This window comes from Lacerta agilis, chromosome 10 (genome assembly GCF_009819535.1).
Source record: "Lacerta agilis isolate rLacAgi1 chromosome 10, rLacAgi1.pri, whole genome shotgun sequence".
Taxonomy (NCBI): domain Eukaryota; kingdom Metazoa; phylum Chordata; class Lepidosauria; order Squamata; family Lacertidae; genus Lacerta; species Lacerta agilis.
The window spans coordinates 41,053,501-41,077,339 of record NC_046321.1 but is presented as its reverse complement, the minus strand read 5'-3'; the positions used below and the strand labels follow the sequence as shown (position 1 = coordinate 41,077,339).

The following is a 23,839-nucleotide window of genomic DNA, read 5'->3' as shown; positions in this document are numbered from 1 at the left end:
TGCTGAACATTATTATATGAGTATCGCATGACTAAGTGGTCCTTCACTAAGAAGCACACAGGGTGCCATGTTGGGTTAAGGGTAAAGACAATGGCTCTCCCTTCCACATGGCACCAAGTTTAGGGAGGAATCTTGTTGCTTCTCTAATAGTGTGTGCGCACACAGAGGTAGGCATGGATCAGACTGTCAATTTTGGGTTCTCTCAGTTTCTCCTTTTCCCCATTTTAAAGTTCTCCACATTTCTGCAGCAATTTCCATTTAAAAAAAATAAAATCCACATGGAAATTCATCAGCATTTTAGCACACATTGCTACTAAAATGCACAAAATACAGCTTTGACTAAAGTGCAAATTTTTGCAAGCAGGTCCCCCTTATATAATGCATTTAGGTATGCTGTTTTATGTGTGCAATTTTATGCACAATTCCCCCTAATGAAACCATGCTTGTACAGTGGTACCTTGGGTTAAAGACGCTTCAGGTTACAGACTCTGCTAACCCAGAAATAGTACCTCAGGTTAAGAACTTTGCTTCAGGATGAGAAGAGAAACCGGCACAGTGGCAGCGGGAGGCCCCATTAGCTAAAGCGGTACCTCAGGTTAAGAACGGACCTCCAGAATGGATTAAGTTCTTTACCCAAGGTACCACTGTACAATGTTTGGTAGGAGAACTGAGCTGCAAAATTGGGAGAGGCGTGATTGATTGATTGATTGATTGATTACTAAATTTATATCCCACTTTTCCTTCAAGGAGCTCAATATGGCATACATGCTTCCCACACACCCCTCTATTTTATCCTCATATTAGCCCTGTGAAGGAGAGAGGCAGTGACTGGCCCAAGGTCACCCAGCGAGCTTCATGGCTGAGTGGGGATTTTAACCCTGGCCTCTTCCAGGTGTTAGCCCGGCACTCTAACCACTACACCACACTGAATCTTTGGAAGGGTAATGGTGCTTTGGGCTGTGTATTGGTTTGAGGGTGATCCGAACAGCCCTAATCCCTTCATGTGGTGTGGCTGGCTGCTGCCTAGGCAAGGATTAGCAAACCAAACATGCTGTGTTTTACTGAACTTTCCCTTTAGTTACATTCATGGTGCTTAGGCACTTCCCTGTGTCCATCTCAAAAGCTAACTGTGGCAATACCTAGTTACAGGTAGGTAGCTGTGTTGGTCTGCCATAGTAAAAAAAAAAAAATCCTTCCAGTAGCACCTTAGAGACCAACTAAGTTTGTTCTTGGTATGAGCTTTCATGTGCATCTTAGAATTTTTTTTTTAATGTGGCAATACCTAATAAAGCTTGGGGAGGGGGAAGTAAAAGGTCCTGCTGTAGAGCAGCTAATAGTTATTAAAATACCTAATCCCTCTTTAAACATCTACAGTTTTTGATTAATAGGCTCTTTTATCATGATAATAGGGCTTTTAATATTTCAGAGCAATGATCTATTTTATTACTTTTAAAATGCTAACCATAACGATTCTAGAATTTAAAATGGGGATGGGAAACCTCTGGCCCTCCAGATACTTCTGTCATCTGTGGCCATTAGTTATGCAAACTGGGGCTGCTGGGAACTGGTCTGTCAACATCTGGAGAGCCAGATGTTAAAGGCACTGGAGAGGGAAAAGACACATTTTATTATCTTACTGTATAATTGAACACTGTGGACTTCATATTGACCTGTAAACAGGGTGGCCCTTCTCACTTTGGGAGTCGTTTTGGTAAGTACCAATCAAGCACAGAATATTCCAACCACTGTATCTAATCTCTTCCAAGATTTTTCCATACTTTCCCAAATGTTCAAATTTAGTATCCCCACCCCAAACCCCTGGAAAACCCCCAGTATAAACACTTTTGATTCACTGTCTCCAAGGGAGTTTGAAATTAGCTGTGATAGCTGTGGAGTCGTAAGGGCAGCTATTTTCATTGATATCCTTAAAAGACAAATCACTGGGACCATAAATCCAGAAAGCAGCATTTCTCTCTCTCTCTCTGCATCTCCATTATTACTTTGATTGGGGGGGGGAGCATTGTGAATCATTACAGTAATTGATCATTTAAATGGCTGGCAACCACAATGATCAAGGAAGGTGAAGCAACTCTTCTATGGAGGGTTACAATATTTGAGGATCCTTAGTTTGGAAAAAATGCAGGTAAAAAAGGGGGTGGAAACCACAGAGATATATACAATTATGCATCCTACAGAGAAAGTGGGAAAAGATGGATTTTTCTCTGTTTCATAATACTAGAATGTGGGGCCATCTAATGAGGCTGAATGCTGAAAGATTCGGGACAGAAAAAAATGCATTTCTTCACAGTGCGCATAGTTAAATTCTGGGATTCACTACCACAACATGTAGTAATGGCTTTACAAGGAATTAAGACAGATTAATGGAAGGCTATCAATGGCAACCAGCCATGATGGTGACATACTATCTCCAGGGTTGGAGGCAGTATACATCTCAACACTAGTTACAGTCGTACCTTGGAAGTTGAACAGAATCCGTTCCAGAAGTCCATTCAACTTCCAAAACGTTCAAAAACCAAATAGCGGCTTCTGATTGGCTGCAGGAAACTCCTGCAGCCAATCAGAAGCTATGGAAGCCCCATCGGACATTCGGGTTCCAAAAGAACGTTCATAAACCAGAACAATCCAGTTTTCGACATTCAGGAGCCAAAACATCTGAGTTCCAGGGAATTCAGGATCCAAGATACAACTGTACTGGGAATCACAAGGGAAAGTGTCTGCTGTGTTCATGCCCTGCTTGTGGACTTCCCATTTGCAGGATGCTGGATTAGAAGGGCCTTTGGTCTGATCCAGGAGAAATGTTATGCTTCCATATATTAAATATAATTATGAAAAGTCTCTAAGATTACAGCACCATGGCTGCAATGCTATACAGAATTACTTGGGAATAAGCTCCACTGAACTCAGTGGGACTTACTTCTTAGTAGGCATTTATAGAATTGCATGGTTAGTTAAAATCTTGTCCATGTTGTAACCTCTGCCTACAAGGAGATGTGAGGTTCTAACCATCCTAACAGGGGGAAAGCTTCAAATGAAATTAAATGGACCTCTTGCTTCTAAGTAAGAAAATTTGAGTCTAAGCTTAACTGTAATTTCATGAACATCACCTGTTCCCTTAGGCTGGTGGGGAGTCATTCAAATCTATGAAAAAAGAAATGCTCTCCTTGAAATCTAGAGAACAAGTGTTACTTGTTGCGCTGAATGTAGGCCCAGATTAATCATCCATGTTTAAATGAATGTTTCTTTATACCACTTCTAGTATTTCATGCCACCAGTGTGGCCACAGGCAAAGCAACCAAAAGAGACAAAGCAGACAGAAGAGACAAACACCACACAAAACGCCATGAAGTTCAACAATATGGAGGCACAGGCATGCAGGAAACAAAACAAAACAAAACAAAACATTGTACAGTGCAACAGGCAAAAGAAACAGTAGATGCCACCAGTAAAACAAAAGAATTATGAAGAAAGAAGGAAAATTAAAGGAAGCTCAGCATTCACAATCAGTGCTTTTTTTTGTAAAATAAATAAATAAAAATGAGGTGTTGGTACTTCTATCTTGATAAAAGTGCTGTGGGTGCCAGCACAAAATGGCTGCTATGGGCAGCAAAAAAGGAGGTGATTGTACTCGGTACCATTGAGTACTGTCACAAAAAAGCACTGTTCACGAAACACCTAGCAAACACTACAGACCAGCAATGCACAGATCTGGGAACATCATTCTTATGCTGTAACTATTTTGCCATCTACAAGACTGACATATACAAACAGTGAGTGAAGGGAGAGGTGTGTCAACTACCTCCTCTAGCTGCAGAAAGATTCGATGCTTTCTGATGCCTTGTACTGCCAAACATACCAGACATGCGTTTCGGACGGTGTCCTACCTGATTTATTGTGTTCCATCAGCCGGTTGTCTCTGCCCAGACAGACTTCCCCCTGTGTGCTATTGCAGGCTGTGTTCAAGTCTGTCTTGCAAAATGTAGGGGAGCTTGCCTGAGGAGCAGGTGGGATGTGCTTCTTTCTCTTTCTCGGAAGCTTCTGTTTCGCCATAGCCAGAGAATAGTACATTCCAAAGTTGTTGACAATAACAGGCACAGGCATGGCTATAGTCAGCACCCCAGCTAAAGCACACAGAGCACCCACTAGCATCCCTGACCATGTCTTTGGATACATGTCTCCATACCCAAGAGTTGTCATGGTGACCACAGCCCACCAGAAACCAATGGGGATGTTTTTGAACTCTGTGTGTTCGCTAGCAGAAGGGTCGTTGGGTCTGGCTCCTATTCGCTCAGCATAGTAGATCATGGTGGCAAATATCAATACTCCTAATGCCAAAAATATTATCAGCAGCAAAAACTCGTTGGTGCTTGCTCGGAGCGTGTGACCCAGCACCCTGAGGCCCACAAAATGTCGGGTGAGCTTGAAGATTCGCAGGATTCTCACAAACCTGACCACCCTGAGGAAACCAAGCACATCCTTAGCAGCTTTGGAGGACAGCCCACTTAGGCCCACCTCAAGATAGAAGGGCAAAATCGCCACAAAGTCAATGATATTCAATAGGTTTTTGATGAATTCAAGTTTGTTGGGTGAAAAAACAACGCGGACTAAAAATTCAAATGTAAACCACACCACGCATACTCCTTCAACATACGTCAGAGCAGGGTCCGTCTCTATTTCATACTGTAGAACCACCTCGGAACCATTGATGGTTGGCTCTGTTTTGTTTTTGATGGTGTTGAATGCTTCGTGGGTTTCCAGGCAAAAGGTTGTGATTGAAAGTAGGATGAAGAATAAAGAAGCAAACGCAATGAACTGCAAAGAAAAATAAATTAGACACTTATCAGAATCAGAGAGTTTTAAAAAAAACCCAACATAATGAGAAGTATCATATAGCTTAACTTATAGCATGCTTGAGTGCAAAGACTCTCCATTGGGTTGCTTCCAATAAGATAGATATCAAGAATTCTTCCTGGTTGGTCTCCCCAGTTGGATCTCCAAAACAACCTGGACAAATAGACTTTTTAGAAGTAGCTTTTATTGAGAAACTATAGTCGAGGCTTAAATTAAGCCAGATGTACCGACTCCATTCATAAACTCTCTAGGAAGTAACTCTGAAAATTATTGCCAATGCGAAGGCTCATCCGTATTATGTCTAGTTTTGCACAGTGTGTCCCCCTCCATATTTGGGATTAGAAGAAATAACTTCTGGGACAGAGGATGTAACAACTATTAGTCATAATTGATAAAGCAAAGTGAGGGTTCCTGAATAAAATGTAGCATTGTTTAAGCAAATCCTCTGGTTTACGTTCATTTTGGCTGTCGTGTATGCAGTATAGAGTCCTTATAAGGTTTCCGGAATGGTCTAATGAAGCATCAGTAAGGAAAGTTGCTGTTTTGGCTTCATCTTCTCAGAAAAAAATATATTAAAACTTTTTAGTGAACTAAAACATTTCCTTATTAAGTACACATCTAGCATTCCTGCAACAGAAATGGCAGCTAAGAAACATGTTGTAATACTACTGATGGATATCATGTGCTCAGCTTCTACCACATGCCTTAGCCAGCATTAATTTTATGAACTTCAGGATGCTATGAACTGCCTGAAGGGCTTAATCACAGATGGCAATTAGACCAAAGGCCTATCTAGTCCAGCATATAGCTGCCACAGCTGCCAACCAGATGCTTATGTCAATACACAGGATGTCAGCAATCAAATATTATTTCTAAAGTATCCTGAAGGCTCATGTTTCTTTTTTACTTTAATTTATAATATGCATATAACACTCTGGAGAACTCTAGTAAATGTACAGGTGTCCTGAATTTGAATAATGCATGTTGGTGAGATTCTCAGCAGACTTCACCACGATGCTAAGCCTTTCATTCCTTACTACTTTTTCACTGAAGCTGTGTATGTCTTCACACACTGCACATCTGCAGTGACAGTGGGTGGCAGGGCTCACTTGGCCTCCTATATCATCTCAGGGCATGAAAATATCCTTAATCCCTAATTAAATAAAGATGTGTAGGGCAATATCCAGTGAAGTAGTGCCAGAACAAGGATTTCCACTGTGCAAAGGAATGTCCCTTCCCTTCCCTTTCCCCATGCATCTGCTCCAGATGTTTGGGAGAAAACCCATCACAGATTCAGTGGTGTACAGGGAATGAAGAGCAAGAGGAAGTTGGGTTGGTTGACCCAAAGTCCTTATGCTAGTGGAACAAATCCATAGGATACCATCCATCTTGAATTTGCCAATCAGAAGGTCAGTGGTTCGAATCCACACGATGGAGTGAGCTCCTGTTGCTCTGTCCCAGCTCCTGCCAACCTAGCAGTTTGAAAGCATGCCAGTGCAAGTAGATAAATAGGTACCGCTGTGGCGGGAAGGTAAACAGCATTTCCGTGCGCTCTGGTTTACATTATGGTATTCCGTTGCGCCAGAAGCGGTTTAGTCATGCTGGCCACATAAGCCAGAAAGCTGTCTGTGGACAAATGCCAGCTCCCTCGGCCTGAAAGCGAGATGAGCGCCACAACCACATTGTCGCCTTTGACTGGACTTAACCATCCAGGAGTCATTTACTTTTACTTTTTACCTATTCCACCCTTTTATAGACATACAGTCTGCAAAGTCCCAGGCTGTAAAATGTTTCCCAGAACCAGCTTCACAGAACAGATGGATGTAAAGCCTTCAGAGCTCAACTGCCACATGTAGCTGGACTAAACCTCAACCTGGAAGTCAGAGACGACTATGACTTGTTCTTAATTTCAAAGACTTGGCAGATAAAGAACTATAAAAATGACAGACTATAAACTTTGTATACAATTAGATTGCACAAGAAGAGAAATAGTAATATTACTATTTCTGTACAACATCTTAAAGGATGCATTTATCTCTGTATCTTTAAATACATTTTTGACATTTCATTTTAATTATTGCAGAATGCAGACCTAAAATTAGCTTGCTTAAGCTGTTATCACAAAGGGCACAGAGTAATAGATAATCACTATAAAATCCACAGAACATTATTAGTAATTACATTAAAAAACCCTCCCCAAAATCTGCTTAGAGCACTCCTAATTTTAACACAATCAAGTAATCACAACCATAAATCCAGGCCACACTTGGTAAATGCTTAAAATAAAAATAAAGCTCCAGAGCATTTCTTTATTCCTAATTTTCACCTCAGGGTGTTTTAAAATGCAAAGTGTCTCTTAGTCCCTGCTAAACTGGGACCATTGCATTCAAGTGCTGCAAAACACTGAACTGGTCAACGCAGGAAGCTCATAAAGATCAAGTCAGAACTAAGTTGCAGGAAATGAGAGCCTCACTGCTTATTAGGAAAGTCTTTTCCTTATAGTTGGCTGCTTTCTTGAAAATATACTGCTGTAATCTTGGCAGAACAACAGACTATAAAAGTGTATATGGAAGCAACAATGTAACTCTTTGTAATATTGAAAGGACATCAGTGTAATCAACATTCCACATATTTTGCTGAACTAAAATGGAACCCAATGTGTATTTCAGCTCACCCAGGTGAAACTGGGCTATTAGGGGCAAAGGGGCAAAACTTCCACAAATTGTAGGCTGATCCCATGGTTCCGCTAGATTCTTCTGGCATAATGCCAATGGCGCCACAATCCTGTTCACTCCTGACAGCAAAGCAGAACACCGAAAGAAGCAAGAGAAAATGTAAAACATCAACAGACTGTTTTTTAGGGATCCCCTATTCCCCACACAGAGCCACAGGGGCCTCCTAACAACTCCCAGCACCCTTAATGAGCTACGGTTCCCAGGATTATTTGGCCAAAGCCATGAATTTAGCATCATATGATACTCCTTTAAGGGTACAGAACAAACGAGGCCTATATCTGTTGCCCTTGCAAAAGAAATTCAAAGGAGCCCAGTATATCACTATCAACATCACCATCAAAGTGACTGCACTTCCTGTTCCACAGTCTACCAAGTGACATCCTGAGAACAGAAGGGAGAAAGGAAGGCCGTGAGGATGAGATGTTCCTAATTTTGGTAACAGAACGGTCGATAACCTTGCAATCTTATCCAAACCAAGCTACATTCTTGGCATGCATATATGGGATAGGAAAGGAGGAAGGACGACACCGTTTCTTATTAGAAGCAAATATATACATTATGTTTTTAAGCCCTTCATTCTGACATCACAAAAGCGCTAATATTTTATTGGAACTTCCTGATTTATTATTTTTATGTTTGTTGTAGTTTTTTATTGTACTGTGAACTGCTTTGGTATCCCCTGAATGAAACCTGGTATACAAATGATTTCAATAAATAAGCAGTCATAATTACAGAAAGATCATACAAATGATTATCACGCCAACAAAATGAGATTTATCCTTGCTTACATTGCATTGTGCCTTGGGGCTCATTCTCATGACCCTTTTATACAGCTACAGTTTTGAGTCAACCTGTGCTACTTTTCTGCACCATAAGCAAAACTCGACACCGGTAATAACGTATTATGTGCTGTTGTTTAAAGACATGTAACATGTGTCTTTTCCCTGGTTCCCTCCTATCCCCTTATGGAAAAGCAGCCTTGGAGGCTGCTATCAGGAGTGGAAGCACAGCAGGAAAAACTGCACCACCACCCCCCCCAAAAAAACTAACCCAAGGTGTTTTTCTCCTGTGGGTGGAAAAGTGATGGCAATTCCATTTCTCTTCCCCATGGGTGTAAAAGCAGCTTTGGGTACGTGCTAACGAACACAAAAGAGCTGAAAAGAAAGGTGTAAGGGTTAAGCAAGCCCATCCCTCTTGCACACTTAATTACAGCCTCTGAGAATGCTTTTCAGCTATTTAAAAACACACACACTAGAGGAAAGAGGCGTGAGTGGCTTTTCAAGTAAGCATAGCCAGCTGGGGGAAAAGATGACAGCTCAGTTTCAAACTGCTCCTGGAAGTCAACATAGACGGACTAAAAACTAAAAGGGCCACATGCTGAGAAAGTAGTAAGAACGTGGCCACATGTGCACTCGAGTGGCTTCCGTTGTGCTCATACTGGGGTGGAATCTACACACATATATAAAAACGCTGTGAAAATGCTTTTCGAAAAGTTTTGAAAAATACATTGAACTTGCCATAGCTCACTGTCGCCATCCAGTGTCACGTTTGTGCATTGCACTTCACAACACACTTAAAATGTTTTATTTGCAGCTGTATAACGAAGAGTCGGACACGACTGAACGACTGAACAACAACAATAGCTGAGTCCTGGGTCAAAGCAAACTCACTTTGTTAATTTAACTGGGATGTGTGTCGCGCGAGTTTGCAACCATCACCTTCCATCACCTTTTCGTTTTGAAATGTGTGCCGCTTTAATTGACTCAATAAGATGTTTTTTATTAAGGATGAAAATAAGGGCGATGATTTAGGATGGGTGACACGTCGTCTTTCATTTGGGAGGTGGGGTCATTCATCCAGTGTGATGCTGCTTACCCATCTATTCCCATCTGTGCCTGTTCTGAAGGCAATGAATCTTGAGCATGAGTCATCCATGTTTGTTTGCATCATTCAGCAATAGAGCACAGGTGGAGTTGGCGCAGCTGCTTGCCTATTGTTCACATATACTCACAAATTATTCTCTTGTTTCAGGCTACAAATGATAGCGCTCTTCAACAATAGTAACAGTAGCAGAAATAACTACTAGGGATTTATTTATACTCCTACATAGGATCTCCATGAACCCTAGAACAACTTTACAAGGTTGTAACATAATCCATAATGCAGATGCAGGGCTTATGCAAAGGCCATCCATGAAGGTTATGGCTCCGGTGAAATCTGAACAAGAGACTACTGGAATTGTACCTCATGGTCTTGCACGGCCTTGCCTCCCAGAAGAACTCCCAACAAAAACTGGAATAATATTTCCAAGAAACACTTAAATGCTAGACAAAAAATTATTTTTAGTTACAAACAGATATATTTTAACTGACATGTACAATGTCCCTATACAATTTACCCTGATGACATTGGCAGAAACCCAAGCTGCTCTATGGAAATCAATATAGCTAGCTTTTATAGCAGAGGTCTGGTGGAATATAGAATCCAACAGCATTCTTAATACAGGAACAAAAGTCATGTGAATTCCAGTGGCCAAAAATTATTCTACCATTATGGGGGGCGGGTGGGCTTGAGAACAGCATGAGAGGAAGCACAGGGGGCTGCTGGGTTATAGGGGATTCAGCAATAACTGCTTCCTTTTCCTTCCACTGGTGGGAGCCTGCACTGAATCAGGATCCCTTCTATCAACAGATAAGAGTTTTTCTGCTTGCAGATGCTTAACTATAAGCAAGCCAATATAAATAATTTATAAACTCTGAAGCACAAAAGTCTTGTGGGCTACATGACAATTGCTATTCGATTATTCTCCTGCATGACCATTGGTTTTAGAATGTTATATAGCAATTAGAAAGCAGACTTTTTCCATAAATATGACAATTTAAAAAAACAGAGGATTGATTTAAACCTGGAAAGTATAAACTGTATGACATCCAATGATGAATTAAGTGGTGTATTTTAACAGATCTGCGAAGTGACCTGTTGACACCTTTCTGTAATACCAGTAGTAGCGTTGCCAAAGACTGCTTACTATTTTGGGCAGCAGCAGTATGCTGGATCCCTTACAAGGCAATGGTAATGATGAACTAGCTGCTCATCTAAACTCCTTGTCTCCTTACCTACTATGAATATTCTGTTAAGTATCCTACCCCCCCCCAAAAAAAGTGAAGCTGAATTATCATACGGTATACAAGTGTAGAGTCTAAGAATCACACATTTTGTTCTACATATAATGGGGATGTGTCAGCAAACCTCAAAACACAAACCTCAAAAAGTGTTCCAAGAAAATTGCTTCATTTATTTGCAAAGCACCCCAGCTTCTCGCCATGCGTCACACATTTTTAGTCCCTGCACAGCAAATAGCCCAAAATGCTATCCTTCATCTCACCATGTATGGGCCATCTGTGAACTGCTCCCAATTCTCCCAACTACTTGGATTCACTGACTGCAGTGTTGAAAAATCCCTGGTCACCGAGAAATGTGATGCTGACAATCAGAAGTGTGATATTTTCTTCTAGCCCCCATTCACTATTTCCCACATATCCCCATCCCAACCAAATCTAGGTAACTCTTCCCTGATTGTATCTGATTACTCATTCATTTTAGCTACCCCCAGAGAATTAAGAAAACTTCATTGCCTGTTCAAGAAATTATCAGTTTTAATATTCTGAAGGGACACAGTGGGGCTAGCCAAAGTTTATTCCTATTTGTTTCATGCTGCTATAAAAATGTCCTTACCTTGCGAGCAACCTTTGAAAAATATGCTGCTTTTTATTTTCATCACCTTCTTTTCCACTTCCCCTGGCTATGTAATATAATGCTATGTAAAGTACAGCGTCTAACCAGAGGGTTCAATAGCAGATTTTAAGGTTCAGTTAGCTTATTTGCATTGATTTCAGGACTTACAAGACTGCCCTTGATACAGAAAAAGGCTTAAATATTTAATAGGCTCTTGAAAATACACCATTTAATATTCTCTGATAAGAGGCCCAAGATGGACATAAAAAGAAAACAGAAGCATCTCTTTAAAAAAAACAAAAACTGGAAGCACATTGTTTGCAAGGACACCGAAAACCGAAAATGTAGGTGTCATAGGTAAGAAGTTCACTGTCTCAAGTTCAGTCAAATGCAGCTTAGTGGACATAAATTGTAGACTGCCAGTTGCTTGGCAATCACCACATTTGCAGAAGGCAACAAAGTCAAGACGTTGAGACACTGATGGGCAACCACTTGTGGCTTGATGACTATGTCATGGCAAAGGATACAATTTGGGTAGATCCGCTCTCCAAACACATTCAATCTGCAGGTTACTCTAAAAAGTGATAGGAACTGTTTGTAGCTAATGAAAGGCCAAAGGGAAAGCAACTCTGGGCAGATTCACACCAGGATTCTTCAGGTGGGTGGGTGGGTGTGCTCTAAATGTGTGTTGGATGCACTTATTTAATATGGTGTGGCTCTGCCCCCAATCTCACCTAGCTTCAACCCCACCAGGACCATCCACTGTTCCTACATCAGTCTCAGATCCTCAGGCTGTACTTGCTTCCACTACTGAGCCACAAGACCAGGGGTAGGCAACCCAAGGCCCGTGAGCCAGATGCGGCCCAATCGCCTTCTCAATCTGGCCCACGGACTGTCCGGGAATCAGCGTGTTTTTACATGAGTAGAATGTGTCCTTTTATTTAAAATGCATCTCTGGGTTATTTGTGGGGCATAGGAATTTGTTCTTTTTTTCTTTTTCAAAATATAGTCCAGCCCACCAAATGGTCTGAGGGATGGTGGACCGGCCCATGGCTGAAAAAGGTTGCTGACCCCTGCACAAGACAAAGGACACAGACTCAGTTGTTTCGAGCAAGCCAAGCTTCTGGCATCCCTGAGACAAAACCATTAGCAGGAATCAGGGGAACAAGCAGCATTGACCCTCACATTTCCTAGGAGATTCCTAAGGTCTTCTGTGATTGTTTGGTGGTCCATAGTTATAGCATCACACATTGTTTATATTTTAAAACATTTTCTGGAATGATTTTGTTGGAAGCATCCTTCCATTATCAGAATGTAGCTTAAGGTATCGTTTTAATTATCTTATTTTTACCTAAACTAGTATTTTAACAAGAAAACAAGTTCTGGATAGAACTAAAAACCTAAAAGCTGAGTTTCTTTTTGTTTTTGAAACAGACCAGATTACTATAGTTTATGCATCCCTAGATCAAAGATGGTCTAGACAGTAGCTGATCCTTTTCCCCAAGATAATGTTAAATGAGTTCAGAGTTGCTCTTATTAAACAGAGACAGGACAAATTTATGTAACCTTATTTAAATGCATAATGATTATCCTTTTAAATCGAAATTCTGAAATACAGTCATATAGCTCTCAACTTCAGTTACAGAGTAATAAGTGTCTTCTAACCAACCAATTGGTTAGAAACTCTCTTTTTCTGCAATCAGAAAAATTAAACAAGTATTTTAATAGTAGTAGTAGTAGTAGTAGTAGTAGTAATAACAACAACAACATGTGTCTCCTATGGATGAACATCTGTTCTGCAACTGTAAAGGGGATCTTTACTGTATCTACTGAACTTCAGCAAAACAAAAGGGGTAAGGAGGGCCAAGTTTCTGATTTTTAGACATGAATCTCCCATACTGAATTTCTGGTAACTGAGATTACTTTTGATGTCCCTCTGACAGAGAAGTCAGTTTCACTCAGTAGTTTTGTCAGGTATTTTGGTCAGGGGAAGTTTGATAAAGAGCACAACAAGCTAAAGAAATTCTCTGCTGCATGACAACAGACAAAGGGGAAAGAAACAAAACGTATCTTCAATCATATGCATAAATAGCACTTTTGAGGTGGACATCACAAAGCACTTCTGCAGTAGCCTCGGGTATCAAGGAGAGTATTTCATAAAGATCAACTCCCTCAAAAAAAAGAAGAAGAGAAAGATTGAAACTGAACTACAGGAATCTACACATTTGGCCCAGGAGTTCAGCAGTCACATGTTATTGTGATAGAGATTTCCTTATTGTTCATCCCATCCTTTACTTTCCATTGGGCACCCAAACTACCAGTATATGTTCTAAAAGTGAATTTGGTGACCATGCTTATAAGTAGGGCAGCTAAACAGAGCCATCCAGTTAAAAATGGAATTTCTACACACTTGGGGGACTCCTCAGATATCTTCAATCTGAAGCCAAAAAAATATGATGATAGTGATGTTTATTATTATTATTATTATTATTATTATTATTATTATTATTATTATTTCTACCCTGCCCATTTGGCTAGGTTTCCCCAGCCACTCTGGGTGGCTTCCAACAATAGCTTAAAATACATTAAAACATCAGTCATTAAAAACTTCCCTAAACAGGTCTGCCTTCAGATCTCTTCTAAATGTCATATAGTTGTTTATTCCCATGACATCTGATGGGAGGGTGTTCTACAGGGTGGGCACCACTACCCAGAAGGCCCTCTGCCTAGTTCCCTGTAACTTAGCTTCTCGCAGTGAGGTAACTGCCAGAAGGCCCTTGGCACTGGACTTCAGTGTCCGGGCAGAACGATGGGGGTGGAGACGCTCCTTCAGGTCTACTGGGCCGAGGCAGTCAATCACTGGGTTCATATGGAATGTATGAAGTGCCCCCTCATAAGTATTTCGTTTAACTGTATGATTGTGTGGTGACAGTACTGTATAGTTCTCTAGCACAAACTCCTGTGTTCTAGGCTTTCTGCTTCTCCTTTTTCTCCAAACTCACTGCTGGTGGTGGGACACCTCTTGTGGTGTCACTAAACCATACCTCAGTGGAGGGACTCAAGTCCACATATTCTACTTCCCATTGCCTTTGCACATTTCCTCTGAGAAACTAGACACCTTACAAGGTTACATCCTATGAGCTCACTGTTGCAATTGCTGTTCTTCCTTGAAACAAACAAATTCATGAAACAAACATTGACATTTCAACTGACATCTCTAATTATGAGTATCATTATTTGTGGAAGTGATCAGATGGTTTCCATCTTTTAAAAAATATATTTTCAGACTGCTTGTGGGCCAAGAAAAGTGATGTTGTTAAAGTTCTCCAAGATGCAGAGGTCAGAAACATTTCTTTCATGAAAACTTTAGAGTACGGGCTATAATTATCCCAGCTGTAAATGCTGTGAAAAATCCAGGCGTTGCATAATTGGTTGATAAATATGAGCAAAGAGTGCTGCTGTTTATTATGCGCAGCCATGCAGAGAACCTTTGGAGTATGGTATTATAATCAACCCCAGAAACAGCCATATTGTATACATTAAAGATGCATCATCAGCTTACCCTTCAAAGGCAGAAATGTGTGATATTGTGCAAAGTACTAAAGAAATTACAATATTTCATTTCATTTCTGAGTAGTGTATGCTGAAACTGTTGGGCTGTATACAAAAAGTTGTCCCACAAGGACTTCCATTTTTGCAACAGAACCTCTCTTCCTCTCAACTCCCTACACTCTCCCAAGTCTGTTTTGGGGTTCCCCAACTTTCCAGAGGATTTTTGGGGGGTGGGTAGGTGGGGGGGACTTCTGTTGTGCCACCATAAGTTCAGAGGGCATAGCTCACTGTATTCAGAAATAGAATGCATGTTCATGTTTAACCCTGTATGTAGAAAAGGATGGCTATTTTAGCATTATTGTACCTGCAATGTGCATGGCACAGACCAAAAAAAGGGCAAAAATAGGTTTCTAGATGTGGTTGTCCTCCCTAGCATATAAAAAGAAGCAACTGATCTATGTGGGAGAAAAAATAATTTCCCAGAACAAGACTCAGTTATATAGGATTCTTTTAAAAAGCACATATCATTTCTGTGAACTGCCCTCAGACCTCCAGGTATAAGACGGTATATAAATTCAATAAATAAATATACATACATACATTTCTCTACTACTAAACTGTGAATGGACAAGTAGTTTGTTTTAGTCACAGGTTTATTTGGGAATTATACTGTGTAGAATGAATATGCATGGGGAGGGGGTGTCCAGTGCTGGACTTAGGCACAAGCTAAGTAAGCTTATAATGAAATAATGAATTTCAAGACTTTAGTCTCAAATAATAATGCAAGTGTTTTGCACTTTATGTTATGGCTCTCTCTCGCACACAGTGCATGTTGCATTGCTTCTTCCATTTAGTAAGTGCTAAACTGTACGTACTCCTTTGTTGCTAGACATTAAGTTTTCTTACATCCTAAGAAATCATACAGTATTTTCATTTAAAGGTATTTCATATGCAAACAGACCTATTGCTATATTTATGGTTTAGTTAGCTTGTTAGCCTTTAGTTGCATCCTTACCTATGCACCAGTATATATGCAAATATAAAACTTTATTACCTCTGTAATGCTGTGGGGGCCTCTAAAACTTGACATAGTTTAGGGCCTCAGCATGTCTTAATCTGGCCCTGGAGGTGGCATAGAGGCAGCAGGCTCCATCCCCAGAAACCATCTGACAGATTAAAAATACAAAACATGTACCTGAGAAGCACACCTTGAAGCTTGGTCAAGTCACGGCATCCATCTCTTTACTTCATCAGCACAATGGGAATATGAGTAATGAGTACATGCAAAAAATGCAGCCAGACAGTTTGCAACTTTTAAGAAACATGTGAAATAATAAATAACACCAGACTTGCAGCCAAATACTCCACACTACTGTGTTGGCTCTAATGACCATTCTGGCTCCTGGCCTTACTGTTTCTGAGATTCCAAAGCTCTTAAGTCTACAACAACCCAATGCCTGGGTTTATATTTTTGTCTAAATCCTCTTTTTCCTTGGCTCCCCTTTATTCTTCTCATCAACCCATTCCTTCCTGAAGGTTTCTGGTTCCAGTTGTCCAGTGCTTACTCTATCCTCTTTTGTTTCTGACTTCTTGCCTCTGTCCTTCCTTGTAGTATATTCTTGTAGTATACTCTTATTCTTCCTCTGGAGAAGTATTCAGCTAAGTTTTAATCAGAGATCACTGAAATTAATGCACATTACGAAGTTACTAACATTACCCCCCCCTTGGTTCCCAAGCCAATATGTCTCTCTATTCCTTCAAAAGCTGCTGTTTTTCAACATTGCGCTCCTGATATTTTCACCCTGGGCATTAAGAATGTTTATGAGCATTCCATATATCACTGCAGTCAAGTCAATGGCTGGAACAGGAAATAGGCAAGTGGCAAATACAGTTTGGCTCAGTGGTTTGGAGGAATTCTACGGAGACGTTGGCATATTCTTTCTTCCTCTGGCAATTACTCATTTCAGGTTTCTTATTGCATTCAGTAGATTATCAGACTGTTCATCAGTGAACCAATTATATGCACATGATTTTCCTCTCAATACCCTGTTGACCTTGGTGAAATTCTCAACTACAGTCTCCTCTCCTCAATAAACTTGCTTATTTCTCAATCATGTTCCCATATTGGGCGATATGCCACACTTGGTGTCTCTAAGTGTGTGTTTTCCAGACTACAATTAAAGATCCTCATGCTCACTGTATCTTTGCAGAAGGGATCTGACAAGCTGAAAGCATCCAAAATATGGCAAAAGCCCTTCCAGTGTAGGACGTTCATCCTTGAGCTACAGTAGGTTTGCTTGGGAAGAAGAGAGTATAGCATGGAAGATGAGGCATGAAGCATATTCTGAGAATTCTATGCGAAAAGCTGGCGGAGGTTGCCCATCATCAATGGCATACTTCATCAGCATATAGAGAAAGTTAATGTTAATATCAATGTATGTTTGAAAGGGATTATATGCAATGCGATGGATGAGTCCCGCTCTTAAAGTCAGCTGGGGGAGAAAGTGACTGTGTAACTGAACCTCTGTGCTCTACCAAGAATAGGTTTAAGCAGTAGCAATAACTGCACAAACATTTCATGTTTGGCAATCAGGAAGAACTATCTCCATATTAGCAATATTCATAAAGGGACTGGGTGGTCTAAACCACTGAGCCTCTTGGGCTTGCTGATCAGAAGGTCGGTGGTTTGAATCCCTGCAACGTGGTGAGCTCCCGTTGCTCTGTCCCAGCTCCTGCCAACCGAGCAGTTTGAAAGCATGCCAGTGCAAGTAGTTAAATAGGTACCACTGCATCAGGAAGGTAAATGGCATTTCCGTGCACTCTGGCACTCGCCACGGTCCTCCATGCACCAGTAGTGGTTTAGTCATGCTGGCCACATGACCCGGAAAGCTGTCTGTGGACAAACACCATCTTCCTCAGCCTGATGAGCGCCGCAACCCCATAGTCGCCTTTGACTGGACTTAAGCGCCCAGGGGTCCTTTACCTTTACCTTTACCTTTTCCCTTTAATATTCATAAAGAGAAAGTGCAGCAAAGTTAACATCATGTTAGGAAAATATGAAATATGGACCTAAATAAAAGTGCAATTGCTGCTATTAAATAAGTCAATGGAACTTTAGAGCAGATGCCACAAATGTGCATAACATTTCTTAAACAATAACTGCTCAGAAAAATATAAAAAAATATATCTGCAGAAGGTATTTTATTTGAGGTTAAGAATCTGGGAAAGTCATGTATTAATTATAGAAAAAGATGGGCAAGAAAGTGGCTGCTTTAATGTGCTGCACTGGATAGCAAGACTCTTGGAATTTAAGACAAGAGGGGTATAATTTCAAGCAAAATTTCAGTCTGCTTCATCATTAAATTTAAATAGCATTCACAGCAGTACAAAAAGCAAGGTATGGTCTCCAATTTCATAGCTGACATTCTCACCCAGAACGCACATTCTTCAAATTAGGTCACCTTAAAATCAACAATACTTAAACGTGTGATTAAGCTAGATTCTATAAGCTTCACTCAAAAGTTTATTACTAGCCTATTATGTCAAAATGCCACAGTCGCTTAAGCTTTTAAAATTTCCATAACGGCAAGACGCCCTCTTGATCTCACCATAATTTTCAAATGTCTTGCACTGTAGGATATATTGGAACGACTCTGCATTTTCAGTATAAAACCAAGTTATTATTACACATATGCAAAGGTGACAAAGAATATACTGTAACTGATTTATGAATAGGGGTGAGGTTTCTCGGTACCTGCTCATTTAGTGATCATGGCATTTGTAACTCAAGCTCGGATCATACCAGTTCACAGTTGGTAACATTTGTATGGACCCAAGACGCAAAAATATCATAAGTGATCTTGACTGTCCTGCCCCAAGCCTGTCTATTTCGAAGAAAACTCCATTTAATTAAATGCAGCTTACTCCCAGGCAAGTGGTATAAAACAAATAGGCATATTTGTTTAATAACAGAGATACTCTGAGTCTTGACCAAGCAGCCAGATAAAAGTGAGCAGATTTTTAAAATAGAAGGTTTGGGGTTCTTTTCTTGTTTTTGAACAGCAAAACGTGCTCTAAATAGTCTGTCCCCGCCCCCATATGATACAACTGGGTTGCACTCCTAGACAAAATGAATTCATTGGGTTTTACTTCTGAATAGACATGTATAGGAATGCACTGTGCCATAATATGAAAAAAGGGATTTCATATCATCAATCCAACCATGCAATGAAGCTTTTCTTCCTAAAACGTTGGCTGAAAATTGTAATCCTTACTGTTTTATTCCAAATTAGTACAGAGTATGATTAGAGATGAGTAATTTTTTTTTCCCTGCCCACACACCAGAACCACAGACTAACACAAATATAGCCAGGTGCCAGCAACCTTTGCTGCCTGGATCCATGAAGTTCATCCCAGTTCACATAGCTGTTTATTATTCCAATCTTAAATTCAGTTTTCCAGCTCAACAATTTTGGGGTCTTCCTAAAAAAAAAGCTCAACCCTAGTTTTCCACCTTTTGCTGCAAATTGCATTCGGGTGGAATCAATAATTTAGCGTGAATTTCTCATAATAAACACTTTTTTAATATGAAGTTTTGACTAACGTACACATTTTGGCAAGCAATTTCCTCTAATAGAATGCATATTTGAGTGTTATTTCACCAATATATTCATTTTTGTGCACATTTCCCCCTAATATATGCATTTTGTAAACATTGGGTGGTGAACCGCCTAGCAAAAAAAAAATAAAAATCAGTTAAGTGCAAATTTGGAAAGATAATTGTGTTTTGGTTGGCATACTGATTCAGAAAGTGCAAATTTTGATAGATTTATGGTCTGAAGCTCAACATCAAAAAAACTAAGATTATGGCCACTGGTCCCATCACCTCCTGGCAAATAGAAGGGGAAGAAATGGAGGCAGTGAGAGATTTTACTTTCTTGGGCTCCATGATCACTGCAGATGGTGCCAGCAGTCACAAAATTAAAAGACGCCTGCTTCTTGGGAGAAAAGCAATGACAAACCTAGATAGCATCTTAAAAAGCAGAGACATCACCTTGCCGACAAAGGTCCATATAGTTAAAGTATGGTTTTCCCAGTAGTGATGTATGGAAGTGAGAACTGGACCATAAAGAAGGCTGATCACCGAAGAATTGATGCTTTTGAATTATGGTGCTGGAGGAGACTCTTGAGAGTCCCATGGGCTGCAAGAAGATCAAACCTATTCATTCTGAAGGAAATCAGCCCTGAGTGCTCACTGGAAGGACAGATCCTGAAGCTGAGGCTCCAATACTTTGGCCACCTCATGAAAAGAGAAGACTCCCTGGAAAAGACCCTGATGTTGGGAAAGACTGAGGGCACAAGGAGAAGGGGATGACAGGGACAAGATGGTTGGACAGTGTTCTTGAAGCATGAGTCTGACCAAACTGCGGGAGGCAGTGGAAGATAGGAGTGCCTGGCGTGCTCTGGTCCATGGGGTCACGAAGAGTCAGACACGACTCAACAACTGAACAACAAGATTTGAACTGAATTTCTCCTGCACCCTTACCTAAAAGTAAAAGACCTGTCCCAGAATTGCTTAATAATTTGGCTCATTTTGTCCATTATCACTAAAGGAACAAAAACAATTTTATTGGGTCAAGAAAAAACCATGCAGTAGAATTCTGACCATTCTATATAGAATAACTGGGCACGTCTGTGTCCTTGTCAATACAGATGAAAAGAGCTTCAGAACACAAAAAGAGCAGAACAAAATGGTATAACAATACATTAAAGAAAAAGATCCATGGGGTGGGGGTGGGGAGTCCAACACCACTATCATCATTATCAAAATTGCAAAAGCAGTACTATTCTTGCTGAAAACCTGTAGAACACTGGAGGGGAAATAAGAGAGTTCACCCTTAAAAATCTAAGTACTGAATAGAGTTTCTGTAAGATTCATGGCATATGACTCTTGCCAAAGCTGCCAGCTTTCTTTTTATAGTGTTTGGCTTGAAATCATTTTATAGATCATCTCATGGAAGACTAAAACATGGCAGATGATTGCTTCATTCAGGGGTGGATGTGGCTTGGCTGCAACTAGGCCACAAACATCCTTCAGGCATCATTATTGATCCCATTAGAATCTGCCCATGGAATGAGACAAAAAGTAAGAACCACTTTCTCAACATAGGCTAAAGCTTTTCTATACTCCTCATTCACATGGAAAGCGGTTATGTTCAGGATGTGATGTTCAGATTGGTTTCATGTTCACTACATGAATAAGTATTGGATCAACACTCATTTAACAATTGTAAATGGCTGAATATAAAATAAAAGGGTTGAATCCAGATCGGTTTAATTAGTGGCTCTTAATTTCCATTGAAACCAATGGGTTGCATTCAATGTTAGTCATACCCAGTGCAGATTCATTAAAATCATTGTAATTAAGTCTAATGCTTTCAGTATGTCTAGTCTGACTAAAATTGTACACACCAATGGGATTTAAGTTAGGATTAATTTGTCCCACTGATGTAAATGCAATTCAAGTTAGTATGGATCTACCCCATCACCAATTTATATGCCACCCCCCCTAAATATAATGGAATGTTTTCATGTTTTGCACAGCATAGGGATTTAAAAACACACGGGGGGTAGGGTAGGAATAAATCAAGGATGTTTCAGAAAGTAAAGATTTCACTTCTATAAAAACTGGACATAAGATGTGGAATTCTAAAAAGACTTATTTATGGAGGAGTTCTGCAACACACTGCATTACAATGTTCTCCAGAACACACACACAAAAATGACTATTATTGTAAGGCAGCTCCCTGCCTACAACTGCAAAAAAAGAGGAGGCTGTCAAGTATCTGGCCAACCAGAAATAATGTCTGGTAAGCAGAGTTCATCTTAGAAGGTCACAATTTGTGGAGGTCTGGTTTTCATTGTTCTGAAAATGCAAAGAGTAACGTGGCACTATTCCTGCTGAACATTTTTTTTTGGGGGGGAACAACCACCCGATACATTTAAAAAACATAGTCAGCCACAAATTATTACACAGCCAAATAACAACTTCATTAAATTGATGTACAAAGAATAATGGCAAATCTTTCAAAATAGATTGTCTGGTAAAGTGACAGGAAGAGTGATATGTCTAATAAGTCAAACTAACCTTAAAATGGACTTTTATTGTGGTTTATTCTTACAAGGCATTCTGTTAATTTAATTATGCTAATATAATTCATTTCAATTAGGCGAGATGACAGTCCATTTGTTAAAAGGGTGATCTATAGCACCAATGTATATTCGAGAAAGAATTAAGAATTATAATAGCCAATTATATCCATTCTAGAAAGCAGGCATAGTTGAATGCTGTTTAATTTTCCTTTCAAAGCATTTTAGAGGGGCAGATTTACTGACAGGTTTTGATTTGACTCGGCTAACCCGGAACAGGCCTCCATACCGGTATCTATTGCCTCAAAATGTCATATGGAAATACATCTGACACCGGTCACAGAAGTTACATCTGGAGCACCTCACATTTACGAGGCTGAAACCTAGCTGAATGCTTTTATGGGTATGCAATTTATGTATCTGTCGCTCTGCTCTCCATTCAGACAGGTGCTAAAGATGGATACTATTGATGCAAATATCTAACATCAAGATCAACTCTATAAGCAACCCCATCATTTTTATAACGCTGTCTCAACAGATTAATTGAAAATTATTATGAAGTACTGTAAAAAAAAAGCATGTGCTTCCATTCTACTCTAAAGTTTCATTCAAAGGCGGTGCCCTTCCTTTTAAAGCTTTTAAAGGCTTGCAAGGTCCCAGGATAAAAACCACAGCTGTCCTCTGCTATTTTGCCTCATTATGTCCTGCCAACATACCTCCCCTCTCTACCCTATCTATTTCAATGATACAAAGAGAACAAAGAGAGAATCCTGGGTAGATTCTCTCTCACATCAATGGTCTTCTCTCTCACATCAATGGCCATCTTTTTGGATTTATTCATTTATTAAATTTATATCCTGCCATTCTTCACAAATGACATCAGAATAATGTGAGGAGGAGGTATGGTAGAATGGTTTAAGGTAACCATCCCCTCACAACCAAAACATATGGCTCAAAAGTCAGGATTACTTTATATGCCAAATGGTGATTGACTACACCCAACTCCAGCCTCTGAGGATATGCCTCTGTATAATATACAATTTTGCAATCGTTCGCTTTTTCTATATACATGTGAAAACATTGTGTCAAATGTCTACAAAAATGCTGCAATTCACAGAGAAAAGAATATGCAGAAAGACTTCAAACCCTTCAAGAGGAAAAATTAAATCGCTCATCTCCATGTGCTAATATACACTGAAACTACCCACTGCGGAAGCTTGAACAACAAAATGACAGCTATCGAGGTGATATGATGGCACAACCCCTCCCCTTCCTACTTCCAATTGAACTGTTGAGGTGATAATACCCTATTAGAGGCCATAAAGACCATCTGGGGCCATCTGGCAATGCAGATGGTTCTACCTAGCATCAATGAGCCGCATGCCCCTTCAAATGGTGTAGAATTCTTGTGACAAAACTGTTTAAACAGGAGCTACTGATGGCAAGGTGAGTTTCCCCAGCTAGACCTAGGAGTGTGGCTCCAAGTCGAAAGAGTAACATTAAAATATTTCTAACCCAGGAAAACAGAAAAGGAAACTGCTTTGCAACTCGATATTTTGACAGCTTATTACGTATCCAAGGAATGACTTTCATCAGCCCTCTTCATGGGTTCCTTGTGTTTAGAGAGAAAGTGGAAGGCATTTGGAGGCTGCACATTTAACTACCACCCACCTCAAGTTGCTGACATTTTCCCCACTGAGGTAATGTCTGCAATGGGGAGTCATCTCTGTATGTGGACTTGGAACCCTGGTCGCCCAGGACAGGATTCTGAATCACCCAGGATTCTGCAAGGGAAGGTA

At 40.2% G+C, this 23,839-nt stretch overlaps 1 protein-coding gene across 6 annotated transcripts in view; it reads right to left on the bottom strand.

Annotated features, from left to right (window-relative positions):
* KCNC2 (potassium voltage-gated channel subfamily C member 2) overlaps window positions 1-23,839 on the bottom strand; it is a 92,431-nt gene that overhangs the window by 5,629 nt on the left and 62,963 nt on the right. For all 6 annotated transcript variants that reach the window (XM_033162307.1, XM_033162306.1, XM_033162302.1 and 3 more), the window contains exon 3: window positions 3,903-4,830. In XM_033162307.1, coding sequence (XP_033018198.1) covers window positions 3,903-4,830 — 928 coding nt within the window. The remainder of the gene's footprint in view (window positions 1-3,902; window positions 4,831-23,839) is intronic.